Raw genomic sequence first — 17,128 nt, forward strand, 5'->3', positions numbered from 1 at the left:
CATATATATATGCTAAAACCCACATAAGTGTTTCTGTTAGTTTCTTCTTCCTGAACCACATCCTTGCTGATGCAGACTACCCCTCCTGAACCCTCATCATGAGACCAGGTCCCAGCCAAGACCCCCCTCCCCTGAGACTTGATCCTCCCCTGGGATCCTAGGTAGGAGCGATCCCTACTCGCTCTTACCCATAGTGGTTGCATTGGCTAAAATGGCTGCCATGAGCCCTAACAGTAGTATTGCAGTAGTCTACCTCTAGAGGTCATTTATCCAGATGGAAGGCCAACCTCTAGCATGACAATACAACAAGCCGTATTCATTTTTTACTATTTTGTATTTTACTGATTGTCCAGTTTTTCTCTTTTGTGGAAGCCGCCTAGAATTCTTTTGATTAAGGCGGGATAGAAAAATAAAGTTATATTATGTTATGACTATTGTTAGAGCTTGCAGCAGCCATTTAGCCAAGGGAGCCACTACGGGCTGGAGTGAATTGGGATATCCTGGACACCCAAGGATGTAGGTAGGCCCTGGGGAAAGGGGGTCTTGGCTCAGGCTTAGGGGGGGGGGACTGCCTCAGTAGGGGAGTTTGGGGGGGGAGTCAGACCATATTGGGGGAGTTGGAAGAGAAGTGAGTGCTTTCAACGGTGTTGAAGCTGGGTGTGGAGGAGCAGGCTAGTGGTGAGTGCAGTGGCCTGGGAACCTAGGGAACTAGGCTCAGTTCGACTCTGGGCAAGTCCCTTAACCCTCTAGTGCCTGCATGTAATATGTCAACCACTTTGATTGTAGTCCCTTTACTTGTAAACCATGCAGGTGCCAGTACGCACATAGTTAAGTAACCATCTGGCCTAAACTAAACTATACAAGTAGTGCCAGAATGGTCACCACACAATCCATATATTCAACACCTCTACCTATATGAATAGTACAACTGGATAAATGGATGTAGTCTAACAGCACAGCTGGCCTTTAACTTAAGCCAATGACTGTGCTGGCTGAAAATTACTGAAACATAATTTGTATTCATTGTTCTGATTTTCTCAATAGCGTTCAAAGAAGAACTTCCCAGAGTAATTAGGTCATGGGAGGAAAATGATGCATGTAGATTTCATTTACAAGTCTTCACACTCTATTTTAGCATTAACTGATGTTAGAGAAATGGTAATGGAAAGGGTGCAAAACAAGATAATGTAATAGCTCAATTATTTTTCTTGTTTTAGCACAAAAAATGCCTCGAAGACCAGGTCCTTTACAAGCAATGATAACCATTGAAAGTGCAGAATATGGTGACGAGAGAAATCGCAATCCTTTTAGTATGGTGGCAGTGAGTATCGAGATTCAATACTAAAGCGTCTTGAGCTTTTGTTTATAGAGAAATGAGGTCTGTAGGAATTCATTGGGTGGGGAAACACCACAGTCCTCTACAAGCAGTGGTTCCCACCCTGGTGGTCCTGGAGGACCACCAGCCAGTTGGATTTTTGGGATAACCCTAATAACTATGCATGAGAGAGATCTGCATATAATGGAGGTGACAGGCACGCAAATCTGCCCCATGATACCAAGTGGGCAGTCCCATGATACACTGGGCAGCCTAATATCTAGAAATAATTTCTAGCTATTGCAATGCTTATGCTTGGCTTTCTAACAGCAGTCCTCATGATTACTCTGGTAGGATCCTCTGAAAAAAATCCCAATTAACAAACTGGTGAAGAAGGAAGAAGAGTATGAAGAGGAGAAACCAGAAAAGGAAGAGTTGGACTGGTGGTCAAAGTACTACGAATCCTTAAAGGAACTGAACAGCCAGGTGAGAAGATTGATGTTTATGGTGCATCAGGTAATGACTGCCCAGAAGAAGCCTGGCATTCTGCGATTTTGTACTGTGAAAATGAACTTTAAGAAAATGATGAAACTGCAACTATTCATTAATGCATTCTTGGGTTAACGTTTTTCTAATTTGAAGATATAGTTCTCTAGAATATTATGACAGGAACTTATGATTTAATGTCTTTCTTCATCTTTAATTGTTGAAATCTGATTTGATAATGCCTGTATATGTTGATTTGAATTTTTGACCTCTACCATGGAACAGGAATTTATGATCTAATGCCTTTCTGCTACTCTAGAGAAACTGGGCCTCTTCTCCCTCGAGCAGAGGAGATTGAGAGGGGACATGATCGAAACGTTCAAAGTACTGAAGGGAATAGACTGAGTAGATAAGGACAGGTTGTTCACCCTCTCCAAGGTAGGGAGAATGAGAGGGCACTCTCTAAAATTGAAAGGAGATAGATTCCGTACGAACGTAAGGAAGTTCTTCACCCAGAGAGTGGTGGAAAACTGGAACGCTCTTCCAAAGTCTATCATAGGGGAAAACATCCTCCAGGGATTCAAGACAAAGTTAGACAAGTTCCTGCTGAACCGGAACGTACGCAGGTAAGGCTAGTCTCAGTTAGGGCACTGGTCTTTGACCAGAGGGCCACCGCGTGAGCGGACTGCTGGGCACAATGGACCACTGGTCTGACCCAGCAGTGGCAATTCTTATGTTCTAATTGTTGAAATTTGACCTGATAATGCCTGTATACGCTGACTTGGTTTTTTGGCATCTACCATGTGGCGGATGTTAAAGAAAGTGTTTGTCCAGTTATGTCTGTATTACGTGTGTGGTGATCGCAGGGAGCACAGGATAATACGTGCTCTTGCCTCGGGACGGTGCTCGTTTTGCGAGTTAAGGTTTACGGGACTGTTTTGCTCATCTCGCAAACCGCGTTTGACTGTATACCAACTCTAAGCAGTGGCATAGTAAGGGGAGAGCAGACCGCCCTGGGCGCCATCTTGGCGGGGGCGCTGGCACCTCTACGCTCTCCCTTCCCCACCCCCTGGACCTCTTTAAAATCTTCACCAGCATGACCAACTACTCGCGCTGGCCTGGCGCTTTCTGAAATCACCTCCAGGTTGCGGGGCCAGGAATTGACGTCAGAGAGAAGGCCAACACCAGCGCAAGCAGCAGATCGGACAAGCTGCTCACACCGGTGAAGATTTAAAGAGGTACAGAAGTGGGAAGGGAGGGCACAAGGGTGGCGTGGGAGTGGGGAAGGAGTGGGGAGGTGGAGAAGAAGGCGCGGGTTGGGGGGGTTGGCACAGAAGGAGCAGGGGGAGGTGGAAAATGGCACGCCAACACCTGCACGCAGGACGATTGTGCACCACTGTTTCCATCACTTTTATGGCTTACCAGGAGTGTTTTGAGGGGGTGTGGGGGGAGCCCCCTAATACACTGAAAACTCCTGAACAGCGAGAGAATGGAAGTTTTCAGTGAATTGGGGGGTTCTCCCTCCCAAACCCCCCAATGGGAGTGCGACCACTTACAAGTGTACTGGGGGGTTCCACTCTCCAAGCCCCTCAAAACGCTCCCGGTAAGCCATAAAACCGCTGGAAACGGTGGCGTGCAATCATAAGAACATAAGAATAGCTTTACTGGGTCAGACCAATGGTCTATCAAGCCCAGTAGCCCGTTTTCACGGTGACCAATCCAGGTCCCTAGTATCTGGCCAAAACCCAAGGAGTAGCAACATTCCAGGCAGTGGCTTCCCCCATGTCTTTCTCAATAACAGACTGTGGACTTTCCCTCCAGGAACTTGTCCAAACCTTTCTTAAAACCAGCTACGCTATCTGCTCTTACCACATCCTCTGGCAACGCGTTCCAGAGCTTAGTCCTGCATGCAGGTGGCGGCGTGCCATTGTCAGCGCATCATTGAGCTGCGTACTTTAGTTACGGAACTGGAAAAGAAGGTGCAGGGGGGCTCCAACCCTTGCACCGCCATGGACTGTAAGTCTGAGCACAGGTAACTTAAGCAGCCTGCCAACCCACCTCTGTGTTACAATGCCATCAGAGGGAATATTCTTACTCTTACTGCTTCTACTCTTTAAACAAAGACATTTTTATTTTCAGTACAATGCAGACGATGATGATGGTGAAAATGAAGAGACAGGTATGGATTCCATTTCCTATTGTGGACATACTGGGGCTGATAATCTAGTTAACTAAAGAAAAATTTGCTTTTAGATTTCCTAGGCTGCTAACTGCTGGACATTAAGATGTTTTCATAGAAACCTGATGGCAGATAGAGGCCAAATGGCCCATCCAGTCTGCCCATCCGCAGTAACCATTATCTCTTTCTCTCTCTGAGAGATTCCACGTGTCTATCCCAGGCCCTTTTAAAATCAGACACAGTCTCTGTCTCCACCACCTCTGCCAGGAGACTTTTCCACGCATCTACCACCCTTTTAGTAAAAAAGTATTTCCTTAGATTACTCTTAATTTCATCTTATGCCCTCTCCTTCGGTTTCATGTGTGCTGAGGGAGAGGAGAAGGCATTTGTGGGTGAGAGAGAACAAATAGGTGTTTGTGTGCTGCATGCACCTCTATCCAGGGCCGGATTTAGATGAAAAGAGGCCCTAGGCTATTCCACTTATGAGGCCCTTTCACCTCCCATTTTTAAGTTTGTAAATTACATGAGAGATAATAAAATACATCATTACTGTGATATATATCAATATGTTAAATGAAACATGTTGTTATTGGTACTAACCTTTATAAAAAATGTGACACGGATAAAAAATAAAAAAACGTCGAGAACACTTATTTGGACATTTATTCTCAGCACCATATATAGTACTTGTAACAATAACTAATCAAACATAACACACAACATTGCCCCTTCCTATGTCCATAGTGCCCCCAGTGCGTCCTTCCTCACCTCACCCCCCTCCGATGCCTGCCTGCCTCCCATCCCCCTTCCACTGAAACCCATCCCCCGATGCTAGTCTGGGCCGCCCTGTCTTGAGGGATCCACGTTTTGCCTCTCTCCCCACGGGGCTGGGCTTTGCCCAGCTGTTTCCAGACTAACGTCTTTCCCTCCCCAATCCTCCTCCCAGGGTAGAAAAAGAAAGGGAGAAGCCGAGTCGGCGCCCCATTGCGGACGGAGCCGGTTCCAATCCTGAAGCGTAGAATTTCTCCTTATTTTCGGTTCAGTGTTTTAGTGTTCACTGTTTTTAGAATAGTGTAATTTTAATTTTGCTAACAATTTGAATGTAGGCCCCTCTTGATCTTGAGGCCCTAGGCTGAAGCCTAGTTAGCCTATAGGAAAATCCGGCCCTGCCTCTATCCCTGAACATGTCTGTGTGGGTGGTTGTGTAGAAGAAACTGACTCCAGTAGTTTAGAAAGGAATTTGCTGGCATTTAGGGGTACTCTGTGTTGGCAGCTCTAACTCTGGGATAACTGTGGCTATCCTAATGTTAGACATAGTGATGTCAGGTTGCACTAGTATTCCATAATGGAGTCTGTTTCAAATTGGGCTCTCCCCACATGACATTAGAGTGCCTAAATGGGGATGTCCACCTTGGTGCACTCTAGGGGCAGAGCATTCCACCATCTCGGGGTCTCTACTGTCTGCACTTGAGCTTAGACCTGCTCATCTATCTTGCACGTTTACACTAGACAAATCTGGCATTGCCACACAGATCAACTCATCCTCAAAACACTGAAATGCATCATTAGACTATAGAAGGTCCTAATGCAGAGGACACTGTTGTCTCTTGTTGCCGTTATTTGGAGGCATCCTGATATAATGGAGCACATTAAAAAAATTTTGGAGGAATGATAGTAATAGGTATAGAAATATCAGAATTGTGAGATTACTTGTATTACTTTGTATTTTATTATTGTATAATTATTAGATTCCTTCAATAAAATGTTATAACATAAAAAATTCCAAATATGCTCCTATTTTTTTGCCTGTTGTATAACGGCAGATATGTGAGATGTATAAGGAATCAAAGCCCTAATTATCTTCTGCCATATTAAAATAATCTTGTGTGCTTCTGGTTTGGCTGATGGAACATGAAGATGGTGGGAACTTGAATGCGGCCTCAATTGATGCAGATGTCGAAGAGGATTTGATGACTGAAGATGAGACATTGAAGACTAAAAGGAAATTAATAGCAACATTAAAGGTGAGCCTAGGACTGTCCAACTGTATCTTTTCATTGGTTATACAAGGATTATCATCTTTTTAACATAATATTAAATCCCTATTTTACTTGTGAGAAAAGAAGCATTCTTATTTTCCCTGGTGATTTGTGATGGTCTCCCTTGTATGTCCAAAGGAGATGTACAAGACTGGAGGCAAGAGACTGATAAGCATGACTCAGGAGAGACACCTTGGGGTGATAGCGTCTGATGATCTCACGGCAGCAAAACAATGTGACAGAGTGGTGGGTGTAGCCATAATTATGTTTGGCTGCATAGAGAGAGGGATAACTAGAAGAAAGGAGCTTTTGATGCCTGTACAAGTGACAAAAATGATACGCAGCTTGCATCAAAAGATGTACAAGAAGAGACATATCACCCTATCCTTCCTGGGTCTCTTTTCCCTGGAGAAGAGGAGACTTAGAGGGGATATGATAGAGACTTATAAGATCATGAAGGGCATAGAGAGAGTGGAGAGGGACAGATTCTTCAAACTTTCGAATAATAAAAGAACAAGAGGGCATCTGGAAAAGTTGAAAGGGGACAGATTCAAAACAAATGCTAGGAAGTTCTTCTTTACCCAACGTGTGGTGGACACCTGGAATGCGCTTCCAGAGAATGCAATAGGGCAGAGTACGGTACTGGGATTTAAGAAAGGATTGGACAGTTTCCTGCTGGAAAAGAGGATAGAAGGGTATAAATAGAGGATTTCTGCACAGGTCCAGGACCTGTTGGGCCGCCGCGTGAGCGGACTGCTGGGCATGATGAACCTCAGGTCTGACCCAGCAAAGGCATTGCTTATGTTCTTATGTTCTTATTCATATAGCAACTCTGCACAGGGCAGAAGCGTAAGATCGCTTCTGCCCCAGTTCACCAATGCACCACCAGGGATTTTAAAGGTGCACTTTTTACTAATCAGGGAGGTGAGAGTTGTTAGAGTTGGCCGTGACAGGAGGCAGGAGAGATCCCTCCTGTCCCGGCCCACCGCTGGACCACCAGGTCTTACGGCAGGTCTGGTAGGGGAGATGGGGGTGCTGACCCAAATATAAGCTGAGACTCCCTTTTTGGGGCCATTTTTTGGGCCAAAACATCTGTTTATATTCAACTATATACGGTGCATGCATTCCTATCTGTACAAAAGAAGTACTTATTTGTACTTTTCACATAGCCCCGAGGGGGAGTAATTTATACCGGCCTACTTAGCCATTGTCAGAGACACAAGTTCACACATGAATAGAGCGTAAATCAAAGGCAGGACTTGAGATCGGTTCTGAACCTTCATTTACTGAGGTAATGGGGATTTCTACCTTCTGGTTCTAGATTTACAACTCTGAACTAGAGAATGAGTTTGATAACTTTGAAGACTGGCTCTTCATTTTTCCTCTACATCGAGGGAAACTGAATGAGGAAGATGAGGTGAATGATGATGAAAACTTCATGGGCAAATACAAGGTAAGATGTAATATCTAAGCCTCAGCTCCCTCTTATTACTCTCTGAACACAAAGTCCATAGGCCATTAATGAGATGGCTTGGGGAAATCTATTGCTTATTCCTAGGATAAGCAGCATAGAATCTGTTTTACTCCTTGGGATCTTACTAGGTACTTGTGACTTGGGTTGGCCATTGTTGGAAACAGGATGCTGGGTGGTTTGTCCCAGTCTTGTAATTCTTATGTTCTTAGCATGCCGCTTCTGTTATTGTGGAGCCAGTACTTTGATGCTAGCCCTATCTTCCTGATGTCATAGATAGGTTTATCATATGGCTTCAAAAAAAGGAGGTTGGATTGAGACATCCTGGGTTTTCTTCCATTGCTTTCAATGGAAGTCAAACCTGGATATCTCAATCTGTCTTTTTTTTTTCTGGAGCCATATGGTAACCCTAATCACAGAGCCAACACTCCAATCTATTGCTCCCTCTGCTGTCCTTGTGTCATAGTCAATGCCTACTCTTGAATGCTATCCCTGATATCACAGAATTAAATTATGTATAACACTCCAGTCCCTGACTTCCTGTATCATCTAGAGTCAATATTAATGCTTCAAACTGGATTCCCTTCACCAGCCTTGGAGTACTTTGAGATCCATGGACTAGAAGCTCTTAGATGTTCCCGCAATTCGATATGCCCCACTGTCTGAAACCAAAAAAACTCTGTGGAGTGACGATGTTCCCAAATGGACTTTATTTTAAAGTATCAAAGGTACACTAAAATCATCCACATAAAATAATTCCATCCACATAAAAGTAAAACATCCACATAAGAGCCTTAAAGGACCTAGTCCGCTAGGGATACAGGACCCAACACGGTCCGCGTTTCGACAAAAAGTCTTCTTCAGGGGTCCCATAAAGGTGAGTGCGTGGGAAACAATTGTGTGGTGAACCGGAAGTGAGACACTGCTTGCATTTGCACACAATTGTTTCCCACGTACTCACCTTTATGGGACCCCTGAAGAAGACTTTTTGTCGAAACGCGGACCGTGTTGGGTCCTGTATCCCTAACGGACTAGGTCCTTTAAGGCTCTTATGTGGATGATTTACTTTTATGTGGATGATTTTAGTGGACCTTTGGAACTTTGATACTTTCAAATAAAGTCCATTTGGGAACATCGTCACTCCACAGAGTTTTTTTGGTTTTCTCTGGATTTTCTTCTTTGTGGATATTTTGGGGTCAATTCCTTTTGTTTTTTTCCACTGTCTGAAACTTTATCTTTTGCTTTTTCTGTAGTTGGGCCTGTAATGTGGAACTCCTTTCCTGAATGATCAATCAGATCCCCTTCCTAATATAGTCAATATTAAATGTCTTCTTCAGTTGGCATAAGGTCTTAGTAGGAATGGTCAGTCTGACACCTTGAGGGCATCTGAAAGCTCTCTTTGGCTGGTAAAGACTTAAATTGTCTTGTAGGTAACTAGGGTTCGGCACATAAGGGACCTTGATAACTAATGTCAATAGTTTAAACTCAATCCACACTTTATAGGGAAGCCAGTGCAGCTCCATATATCAACTTAGTTGCCACGTTTTGAATAGTCTGTAGTCTTTTCAATTGTTTATCTAAGAGCACCAGTAGATAAAATTATAGACTGAATAACAACCTGAAAAAGAATAGAATCTAAAACGTACTTAGGTTCCAACTAATCTGAAAACTCAAAGATTAGAAAGAAATTTTAAGGCCAGCAATAAAAAGAGAAATATCATTATTTCCCATTTTTCTTGCAGGGATCATTTTATATCTATCCTGCTGATGAAGCAGGGCCAGATTTTAAAATCATGCATGGTGTCCCCAGAAACCGACCCATCAAGGTTCTTGTGCGAGTTTACATAATTAAAGTAAGTAGCAGTAAGGGGCGTTTTCTGCTCACAAGCTTTTTGCTGGGGTTTTTTACCATCTGAGAGCATCAGGCCACAAAGCCGCAACCTAATGCTCTTGGCCTACAGCTCTGAGTCCTCCCCTGACTAGACACCCCCCCTGAAGTAATACCCCTCCAGACCTCCCCACCTCCCCGAAGCCCCCCTTCTTCAGGCCTGTTCTCCCCCCAACTGAACCCTCCCCAATGTAAAGCCTACCCTAGGCCTGGATTTCCCCATTGTGGCTACCTAAAAAAACATTGGTGGTCTGAGTGGGGGGCAAAGTCTGGGGGCTCTTCAGCCCAGAGCAATGCCCAATTGCTCCTGGCCACTCCAGGCACAATCCTCTCATTGACGCCCCCTAGTGATGGTCTCATGTAACTATTACTAGAGGTTATATTTCCACATAAGGTAATGTTTCATTTGGTGATACAGTGAATTGTGGGCTAATGATATTACACCAGTAGTGACTCTGGCACAGCTTCATATCCAGAATCTCAGCCAACAGTCAATCTCTGTTGATATAGTTGCTATCAAAGTGCTATGCTCATGTGTAATAGTTTTCAAATATATGCTGAATTTTAGGCGACCAACCTGTCACCAGCGGATCCCAATGGAAAGGCAGATCCCTATGTGGTGGTAAAGGTTGGAGAGCAAGTAAAGGACAATAAAGAGAGATATGTTCCCAAGCAACTGAATCCTGTCTTTGGAGAGTAAGTTTGTGCTTTATAATGTGTTTCTGCTTCTACTTACTCTATCCGCCTGTGAAATCAAAGCAGTTGAGAACTGCATTTTTGAACCAAAGAGGCATGGCTAGGTGGTGTTACAAACCGAGTTCAGAATGTTCTCCAGGCTGGCTCTCTAGGACCGTGTTAAATATTTAAACAGCTTGATAGAGCACTGGCAACGGGAACCATCTAGAATGTGACACTCTAACCCTTATTAATCAAATACCTACAAGCAGCTCTTACTCTGCTTCTTCAGCCACTGTCATCTTCTTTGTCCTTATGCCACTGCTTCAGTTGCTCTCCCTTATTTGCACCACTTGCTCCTCTTTGGCAAGCTCTCATAATCACTCCTAAGTATATATCATCAGCCTGAAATCAGATACAGTGGAAAACTGAGTGTGCTAATAATTGTATAACATCCAGAATTTCAGGATGCTCTGTAATCTTCTGCAGTTTTAGAGTTTTATGCACTTAAGTTTTATCATACTTCAAGGATAAGATTTTATTTTGTTGGCAACCACATGTTCTTTGAAGAAGGATGTGTTTAAAAGTAGAGAGCTGCATCGGAATGAAGGTTACGGGAATCCTGTGGCAACTTTTCCATACCCACGGGATTCCCAGAGGAGTGTACTCAAAATCTCTGGTGGCTCCAGAATGAGGCTTCAAATGCACTGAAAGAGGCAATTGGAGCACAAGATTGAGGCTTAGAACATACAGAGAGAGGCAATTGGAGTACCAGAATGAGGCTTGGAATTACAGAGAGATGGAGCTGAAGAACAAGAACGAGGCTTAGACATATGGAGAGAGGCAGCTGGATTGTCAGTATCAGGCTTGGAATGCCCAGAGGGGCAGCTGAAACACCAGACTGCAACTTGGAACACTCATTATATGAATAGTGAATACTATCCAAAAACCATGGGAGGATGTTGGGGTTGAGAAGAACAGAGGGCTATGAACAAGTAAATAATAGTGTTGACTTTTGCAGGATGTCCAGTGCAGTACTCAGAGAGACCCTCCAGGAAAGCGACTTGGGAGTACTGGTTGACAAGTCAATAAAGCCATCTGCGCAATATGTGGCGGTGGCGAAAAGGGCGAACAGAATGCTAGGAATGATTAAGAAGGGGATCACAAACAGATCGGAGAAGGTTGTCATGCCGCTGTACCGGGCTATGGTACACCCCCACCTGGAATACTGCATCCAGCACTGATTGCCGTACATGAAGAAGGACACAGTACTACTCGAAAGGGTCCAGAGAAGAGCAACTAAAATGGTTAAGGGGCTGGAGGAGTTGCCGTAAAGTGAGAGATTAGAGAAACTGGGCCTCTTCTCCCTTAAAAAGAGGAGACTGAGAGGGGACATGATCTAAACGTTCAAGATAATGAAGGGAATAGACTTAGTAGATAAAGACAGGTTGTTCACCCTCTCCAAGGTAGAGAGAACGAGAGGGCACTCTCTAAAGTTAAAAGGGGATAGATTCCGTACAAACATAAGGAAGTTCTTTTTCACCCAGAGAGTGGTAGAAAACTGGAACGCTCTTCCGGAGTCTTTTATAGGGGAAAACATCCTCCAGGGATTCAAGACAAAGTTAGACAAGTTCCTGCTGAACCAGAACGTACGCAGGTAAGGCTAATTAGTCTTAGTTAGGGCACTGGTCTTTGACCTAAGGGCTGCCACATGAGCGGACCCAGCAGCGACAATTCTTATGTTCTTAGTGAGTACAGGTAGGGAAGGATTAGATTTTATTGGGGATGGATGAAATTTTTGTCCCCATGTAACTCTCTATTTAAAAGTGAGGTCAAAACTGTACTAACTCTTCATTGTAGTATATATATGAGTCTCACAACCTGTAAAAGTCTTCCATAGACTCCTGTCATCTCAGTCTCTTGGAGAATAGCTTCATACTCTGAATATATTGTAGAACATAAGAATTGCATATATACATATATACTGTAGTATAAAACCCTTACAGAACCTCTCTGGAATGTCACTAGTGCTCTTCTGTACTGTATATAATGTTTAATAACCTGGGTTCACGCTATAGTCAAAAACATGTCTTGAATTTTTCTCAGTGAGGTAAAGCTCATCATAAAATGCATCGAGTTAGTCAAATAAAAAAGGTACCACCTTATTTCCTTTATACTACCTTGGAAAGTGGACTAACACAGTCACCACACCATTGAGGTAAAGAAATAATCTCTGTCCGCTGGTTTCTTCAGAATATTGTGGTCTTTATTTACAAAGCATTGGTTGGCCAGAAGCCAGGGCAGCTGTAGTAGATACAGGGTGCAGACAGATATAGAGTTCAAATACAAAATTCTTTGTTACCAAGTTTTCATCCAGAGTTTCTTTTCACTTACCATAGTTTACTGATTCTCTTTTCCCTCTTCCTCATCTTGCTAGGATGTTTTGCTGGTTTGTTATTTTCTTACATGGTCTCACAAGGGTCAGTTTTCAGATCTATTCTCTTAATTTGCAGAGTTAACTGGATAAATCTTTCTTTCTTATAATATTGACCAGACAACTCAATATGCGGTGAAAAGTCATCCACACAGTGAAGGAAGCACATGGGATGGTCCAGTGATGTTCCAAAATCTAAATGGAATAGTGGCATTATTCAGCAGACCTAAAATAACTACATAAAGATATTTGACTATATTTAACTTGCGATAATCAATGGTGCCAAGCAGTGGCATAGTAAGGGGGGGGCGGACCGCCACAGGCGCCATCTTGGTGAGGACACCGGCACCTCTCCTCTTCGCTTCCCCCCCACTTCTCTCCCCCCATGCCTCCCCCCTCTATGCTTCTTCCCTCCTCCCCCCTCCCCCCAGTAACACTAGCTCTTCACCGGCACGAGCAGCAGCTCCAACCTGCTGCTCATGCTGGCCTTGGCTCTCCCTCTGATGTCACTTCCGGATCATTGGACCAGGAAATGATGTCAGAGGAAGAGCCAAGGCTGGTGCGGGCAGCAAGTTGGAGATGCTACTCGCATCAGGGAACTTAAAGAGGTAAAAGGGAAGGGGGGTGGCCACCACCACCCTGGGCGCCTTCCACCCTTGCTACACCACTGGTGCCAAGATAACCATAAATCTCACTGAAAATAGCAGCCCCTCAGTTTAAAAACTACTGAACTGCAGTGCATACTTAATTTCTCAAATAGTATGAGATGAAATAGTTAATATATGGGGGAGGATGGGGATGACCATATTAGAGGGGAATACAAAGAAACAACAGTACTAAAATGTATAATCTCCGGTTAGAACAGAAGCAGTGGCATATTGGTTGCAACCAATAGTACATCAAGCACAACAGCTTGTCTCCAATGGCTCGACAGGAGTCACTTGGAAGTGCCCAACAGATCCCAATAGGAAGTCTGTTCTATGTTGCACAGTCATATAAGTATTAAACAAACAGGCACAAACTTTTATGGCTGTAATATCAAACACTGTTGGTACAACCCAACCGCATTTTGTGCATTTACCATAAGATGCAGGCTTCTAAGTGCCGAAACGCGGTCCGGTGTTGAGCCATAGTTTTCTGGTGGACCTTGAGAGCTCTTTTAATCTATTGTTATTACTCAATAACCTAGTTTTTTGGACCACTTCAGGCCACTTCCCCCCTTTTTTTACTTTTTGGAAGACCATTTGTCCGGTCCTACTTTTCTTGACTTTGTTTCTTCTCTGCATAGATTGGTGTGTTTCTGTTAAAGATCACTTACGTTAGCATTATTTTTCTGTTTTATGTACAGAGTTTTCGAGATGACAGTGTCTTTCCCCATAGAATCAGAAATCACTATTTCTGTCTTTGATCATGATCTGGTGGGTTCCGATGACCTGATTGGAGAGACAAAAATTGACTTAGAGAATCGATTTTACAGCCAACACAGAGCCAACTGTGGCATTGCTTCACAGTATGACATGTAAGTGATTAGACAGCTAGAATCACTGTGCACATTGCAGTACTGTAAAAGGCATAGTCTGTCAAGGGGAATGCACACCAAAAATCATTCACCTTCTCCACCCAGACCAGCAAGTAAATTAACCTCCTGACCCTGAATGGGACAGAAACAGGGCAGAAAAAAAATAGGCAGTGCAGGACTTTGGAACTCAGGACTGAAAGATGATGAGCATGCTCTTGGGCTCTGAGGCCTCAATGGTGCAGAAAATGAGGTGAGGAGATGATGGATAGGATACAGGGAAGAAGGGTAGATCAGGATAGTTGCTAGACATAGAGGAGGAGGAAGTGAAGAATAGGGGGGGGGAGAAACTGGACAGGGAAGAAGTGGAAAGGGAGTGCTTGACATGAGGAATATGGAAGGGGGAATTGAGGGAAATGCTGGACATGGAGTGGATGGAAGAGGAGATGCTGGACCTGGGAAGGTGGGAGATTGGGGGAGATGCTGGGCATGGAAAAGGTGTCAAGGAACATCAGAGGAGATGCTGGGAAGAAGGCAGAAAGGGGCAAGAGGGGGTAGAAACAGACCCTGTCACCCCACTAGGCAACAGGAACTTCAGACAGGCCCAGGGAGTCTATCATGAGTGGGAGGGGGTACTTGACTTATCAGGTTGGGAAAGGGGTTCAGCACTGCAGAGGAGTGGGTGGGGGTGGGGAGTTCTAGCCTTGCGGGGGGGGGGGGGAGGAGGGAAGGAATCAGGTGGAGCACAGGATACAATATTGGATGGGATCCACATAAGCTCTGGCAGCCATTACTACTGCATTTAGCCCCCGATATTCAGTGCAGGCTCAGACATGGTCCAACACTGAATTACCAGGGCAATAATTATCCAATAAGTCAGTCTTAAAAAAAAACAACACTGAATGTCATCAACTGACTCACTACATGTTTGGAGGACACGGTGGGTGGGTGGCGGAAAGATTCCAGACCTCAGTGGGAGTAGAGGTCAGAGGAAGGTAAGGGAGAGTTCAGTTGCATGTGGCCTGGGCATTTTTGCAGGGCTACTCCCTAGTTCTATTGGCTACCTGTAATGCACCATATAGAGTTCAAGGTGGACATTCAGAACTTTACATTGTTATTAAGTGAGAGTCCAAGTTCAAGTTTTAAGTTTATGTATACTTGATAAACAGTGTATCAAAATCATCTATGTGATTTACAGTTATCAAAGTTATAAATTAGAAAAGAATCTTTGTGAGAGATTCTATCTATATGTTTCCCTCACCCCCAGTTACACTACATTTATCTGGTTCTAAGCAACTAGAAGCCTCCTCGGGGTCCAAGGTGAGAATGAGTAGGAGTAGGGTTAGGGTAGGAGCCTTCTCTGTAACAGGTTTGTTGATCTAAGATATGAAAAGGAGTATTCAAATTCCCAGAAGATTAACATGTAATGGATGGAGATGGAGTTACTGGTGATTGATTTGGTGGATTGTTTAAAGATGGGGTTTTAAAGGTTTCAGTAATGTGAGGTTCCAGGGAATTAAATCCTAATGAAGTGAAAATCGTTTTATCAAGTGCAAAGTATATCAGCAATCATGGAATGGAGTGAAGCACAAGCCAGAGCTGCAGCTTGTACACAAGTCTGCAGGCGGTATTTTCACAACGGCAACAATTCCTGTATGGCTTCACTCCCAGAACAAAGACTGGGCTTTCCTTCAGACCACCAGAGTGATAACTGGGGAAAAGCAACAGGGAACGCTGGGTCCTCGTTAGTCTGTTCATTCTTGTGCAGTGCTCACGTACCATCTGGCCTTCTGTTCTCCGTCATATCTTCAGTGGTTCGGGAAGGAGGAAATGTTGTGGAGCTATTTGGGATGACTGACTGTGTACCGTGGTTGCAATGTGAGAAAATAGTGACGTGGCAGAGAGCTGTGGCTCTAGTTTAGGATACACAGTCTCTCTGAATTGTATATGCTAACATGCTTCCTAATATATTTGCACTCACGTTTTATGCCTATTTCATAAACTGTTTGGCCCTTCCACACACTGTATAACATAGCAATGAATTTTTAGGTAATATTTATCCCATTCTCCCCAATGAGCTCAGAACAGGTTACAAGGTTGACATGCATAATGCATAGGCAAACAGATTGTAAATTTACTTGTGTACAGTAATGTTAGATATACAGAGAGTCAAGTTTGACATATCTGGCAGTAGGGTTATCTCTTCCTACCCAGCCTATATAAAACTACCATCGTTGTTAAATACCACTTCTTCACTTTTGTTATCTGCTTTGAAGCCAAATTATGGGAGCTGGCGAACTACAAAGTGCCATTTCATTTCATATCATATCATTAATAACATTGGAAAGCTGAGATAGACATGGGGAAAGCCATTGTTCACTATATGGGTTTCTGCCTCTGTTGGAAACAGGTTAGATCAGTGGTCTTAAACTCATGGCCCGCCAGATACTATTTTGTTTATCATAATCACAAAAGTAAAATAAAACAGTTTCTTGATCATATGTCTCTTTAGCTATAAATTATAATATTATTATTAAGTCGTAGCCAAAAGAAAAGATTTATAAACTATAAAGAGTTTTACCTCATGCATAATTGTCATTTCTTTAATAAGACATTAACTATTTTTTCTGAGGCCTTCCAAGTACCGACAAACCCAAAATGTGGCCCTGCAAAGGGTTTGAATTTGAGACCACTGGGTTAGATGGACCATTGGTCTGACCCAGTACGGATGTTCTTATATTCTTATCTTCAGAGCCAGGAGAGCCTAAGAAATCACTGAAGTCTTTCAAGGCAATAATTTTGTTTGTCCAAAGTATCTCTTTTCCCAGGAATGAATATAATTATAAACATTTAAATCCATGTATTACTCTATAAAATGTAAGTCATATTCTAAATTAGAAATATTCTACAGTTAATTTATTCACTTGTCTAAGAGATAACTTGATTTGATATTTGCACTTGGTTTTAATGTACCATCTGCTAACCTTACTTCTAATTTGCCATGTTACTATAATAAAACTTGATTGCAGCAGACGTCAATCTACAGGTACTGAATATTACTAAAGATCACCGAGTCTATTTTTGCTCTCATGCAATTCTGAAAGGAGATGGATCGTACTTCTTGG

The 17,128-nt window shown here is 43.4% G+C and overlaps 1 protein-coding gene across 2 annotated transcripts in view; it reads left to right on the top strand.

Moving 5' to 3' along the window:
• The window catches only part of LOC117369132 (fer-1-like protein 4), a 113,488-nt gene that overhangs the window by 84,211 nt on the left and 12,149 nt on the right, over positions 1-17,128 (top strand). For both annotated transcript variants that reach the window (XM_033963169.1, XM_033963170.1), the window contains 8 exons: positions 1,218-1,321; positions 1,670-1,801; positions 3,941-3,980; positions 5,898-6,004; positions 7,341-7,472; positions 9,233-9,343; positions 9,947-10,074; positions 13,836-14,006. In XM_033963169.1, coding sequence (XP_033819060.1) covers positions 1,218-1,321; positions 1,670-1,801; positions 3,941-3,980; positions 5,898-6,004; positions 7,341-7,472; positions 9,233-9,343; positions 9,947-10,074; positions 13,836-14,006 — 925 coding nt within the window. The remainder of the gene's footprint in view (positions 1-1,217; positions 1,322-1,669; positions 1,802-3,940; positions 3,981-5,897; positions 6,005-7,340; positions 7,473-9,232; positions 9,344-9,946; positions 10,075-13,835; positions 14,007-17,128) is intronic.

Source organism: Geotrypetes seraphini, chromosome 11 (assembly GCF_902459505.1).
Source record: "Geotrypetes seraphini chromosome 11, aGeoSer1.1, whole genome shotgun sequence".
NCBI lineage: Eukaryota > Metazoa > Chordata > Amphibia > Gymnophiona > Dermophiidae > Geotrypetes > Geotrypetes seraphini.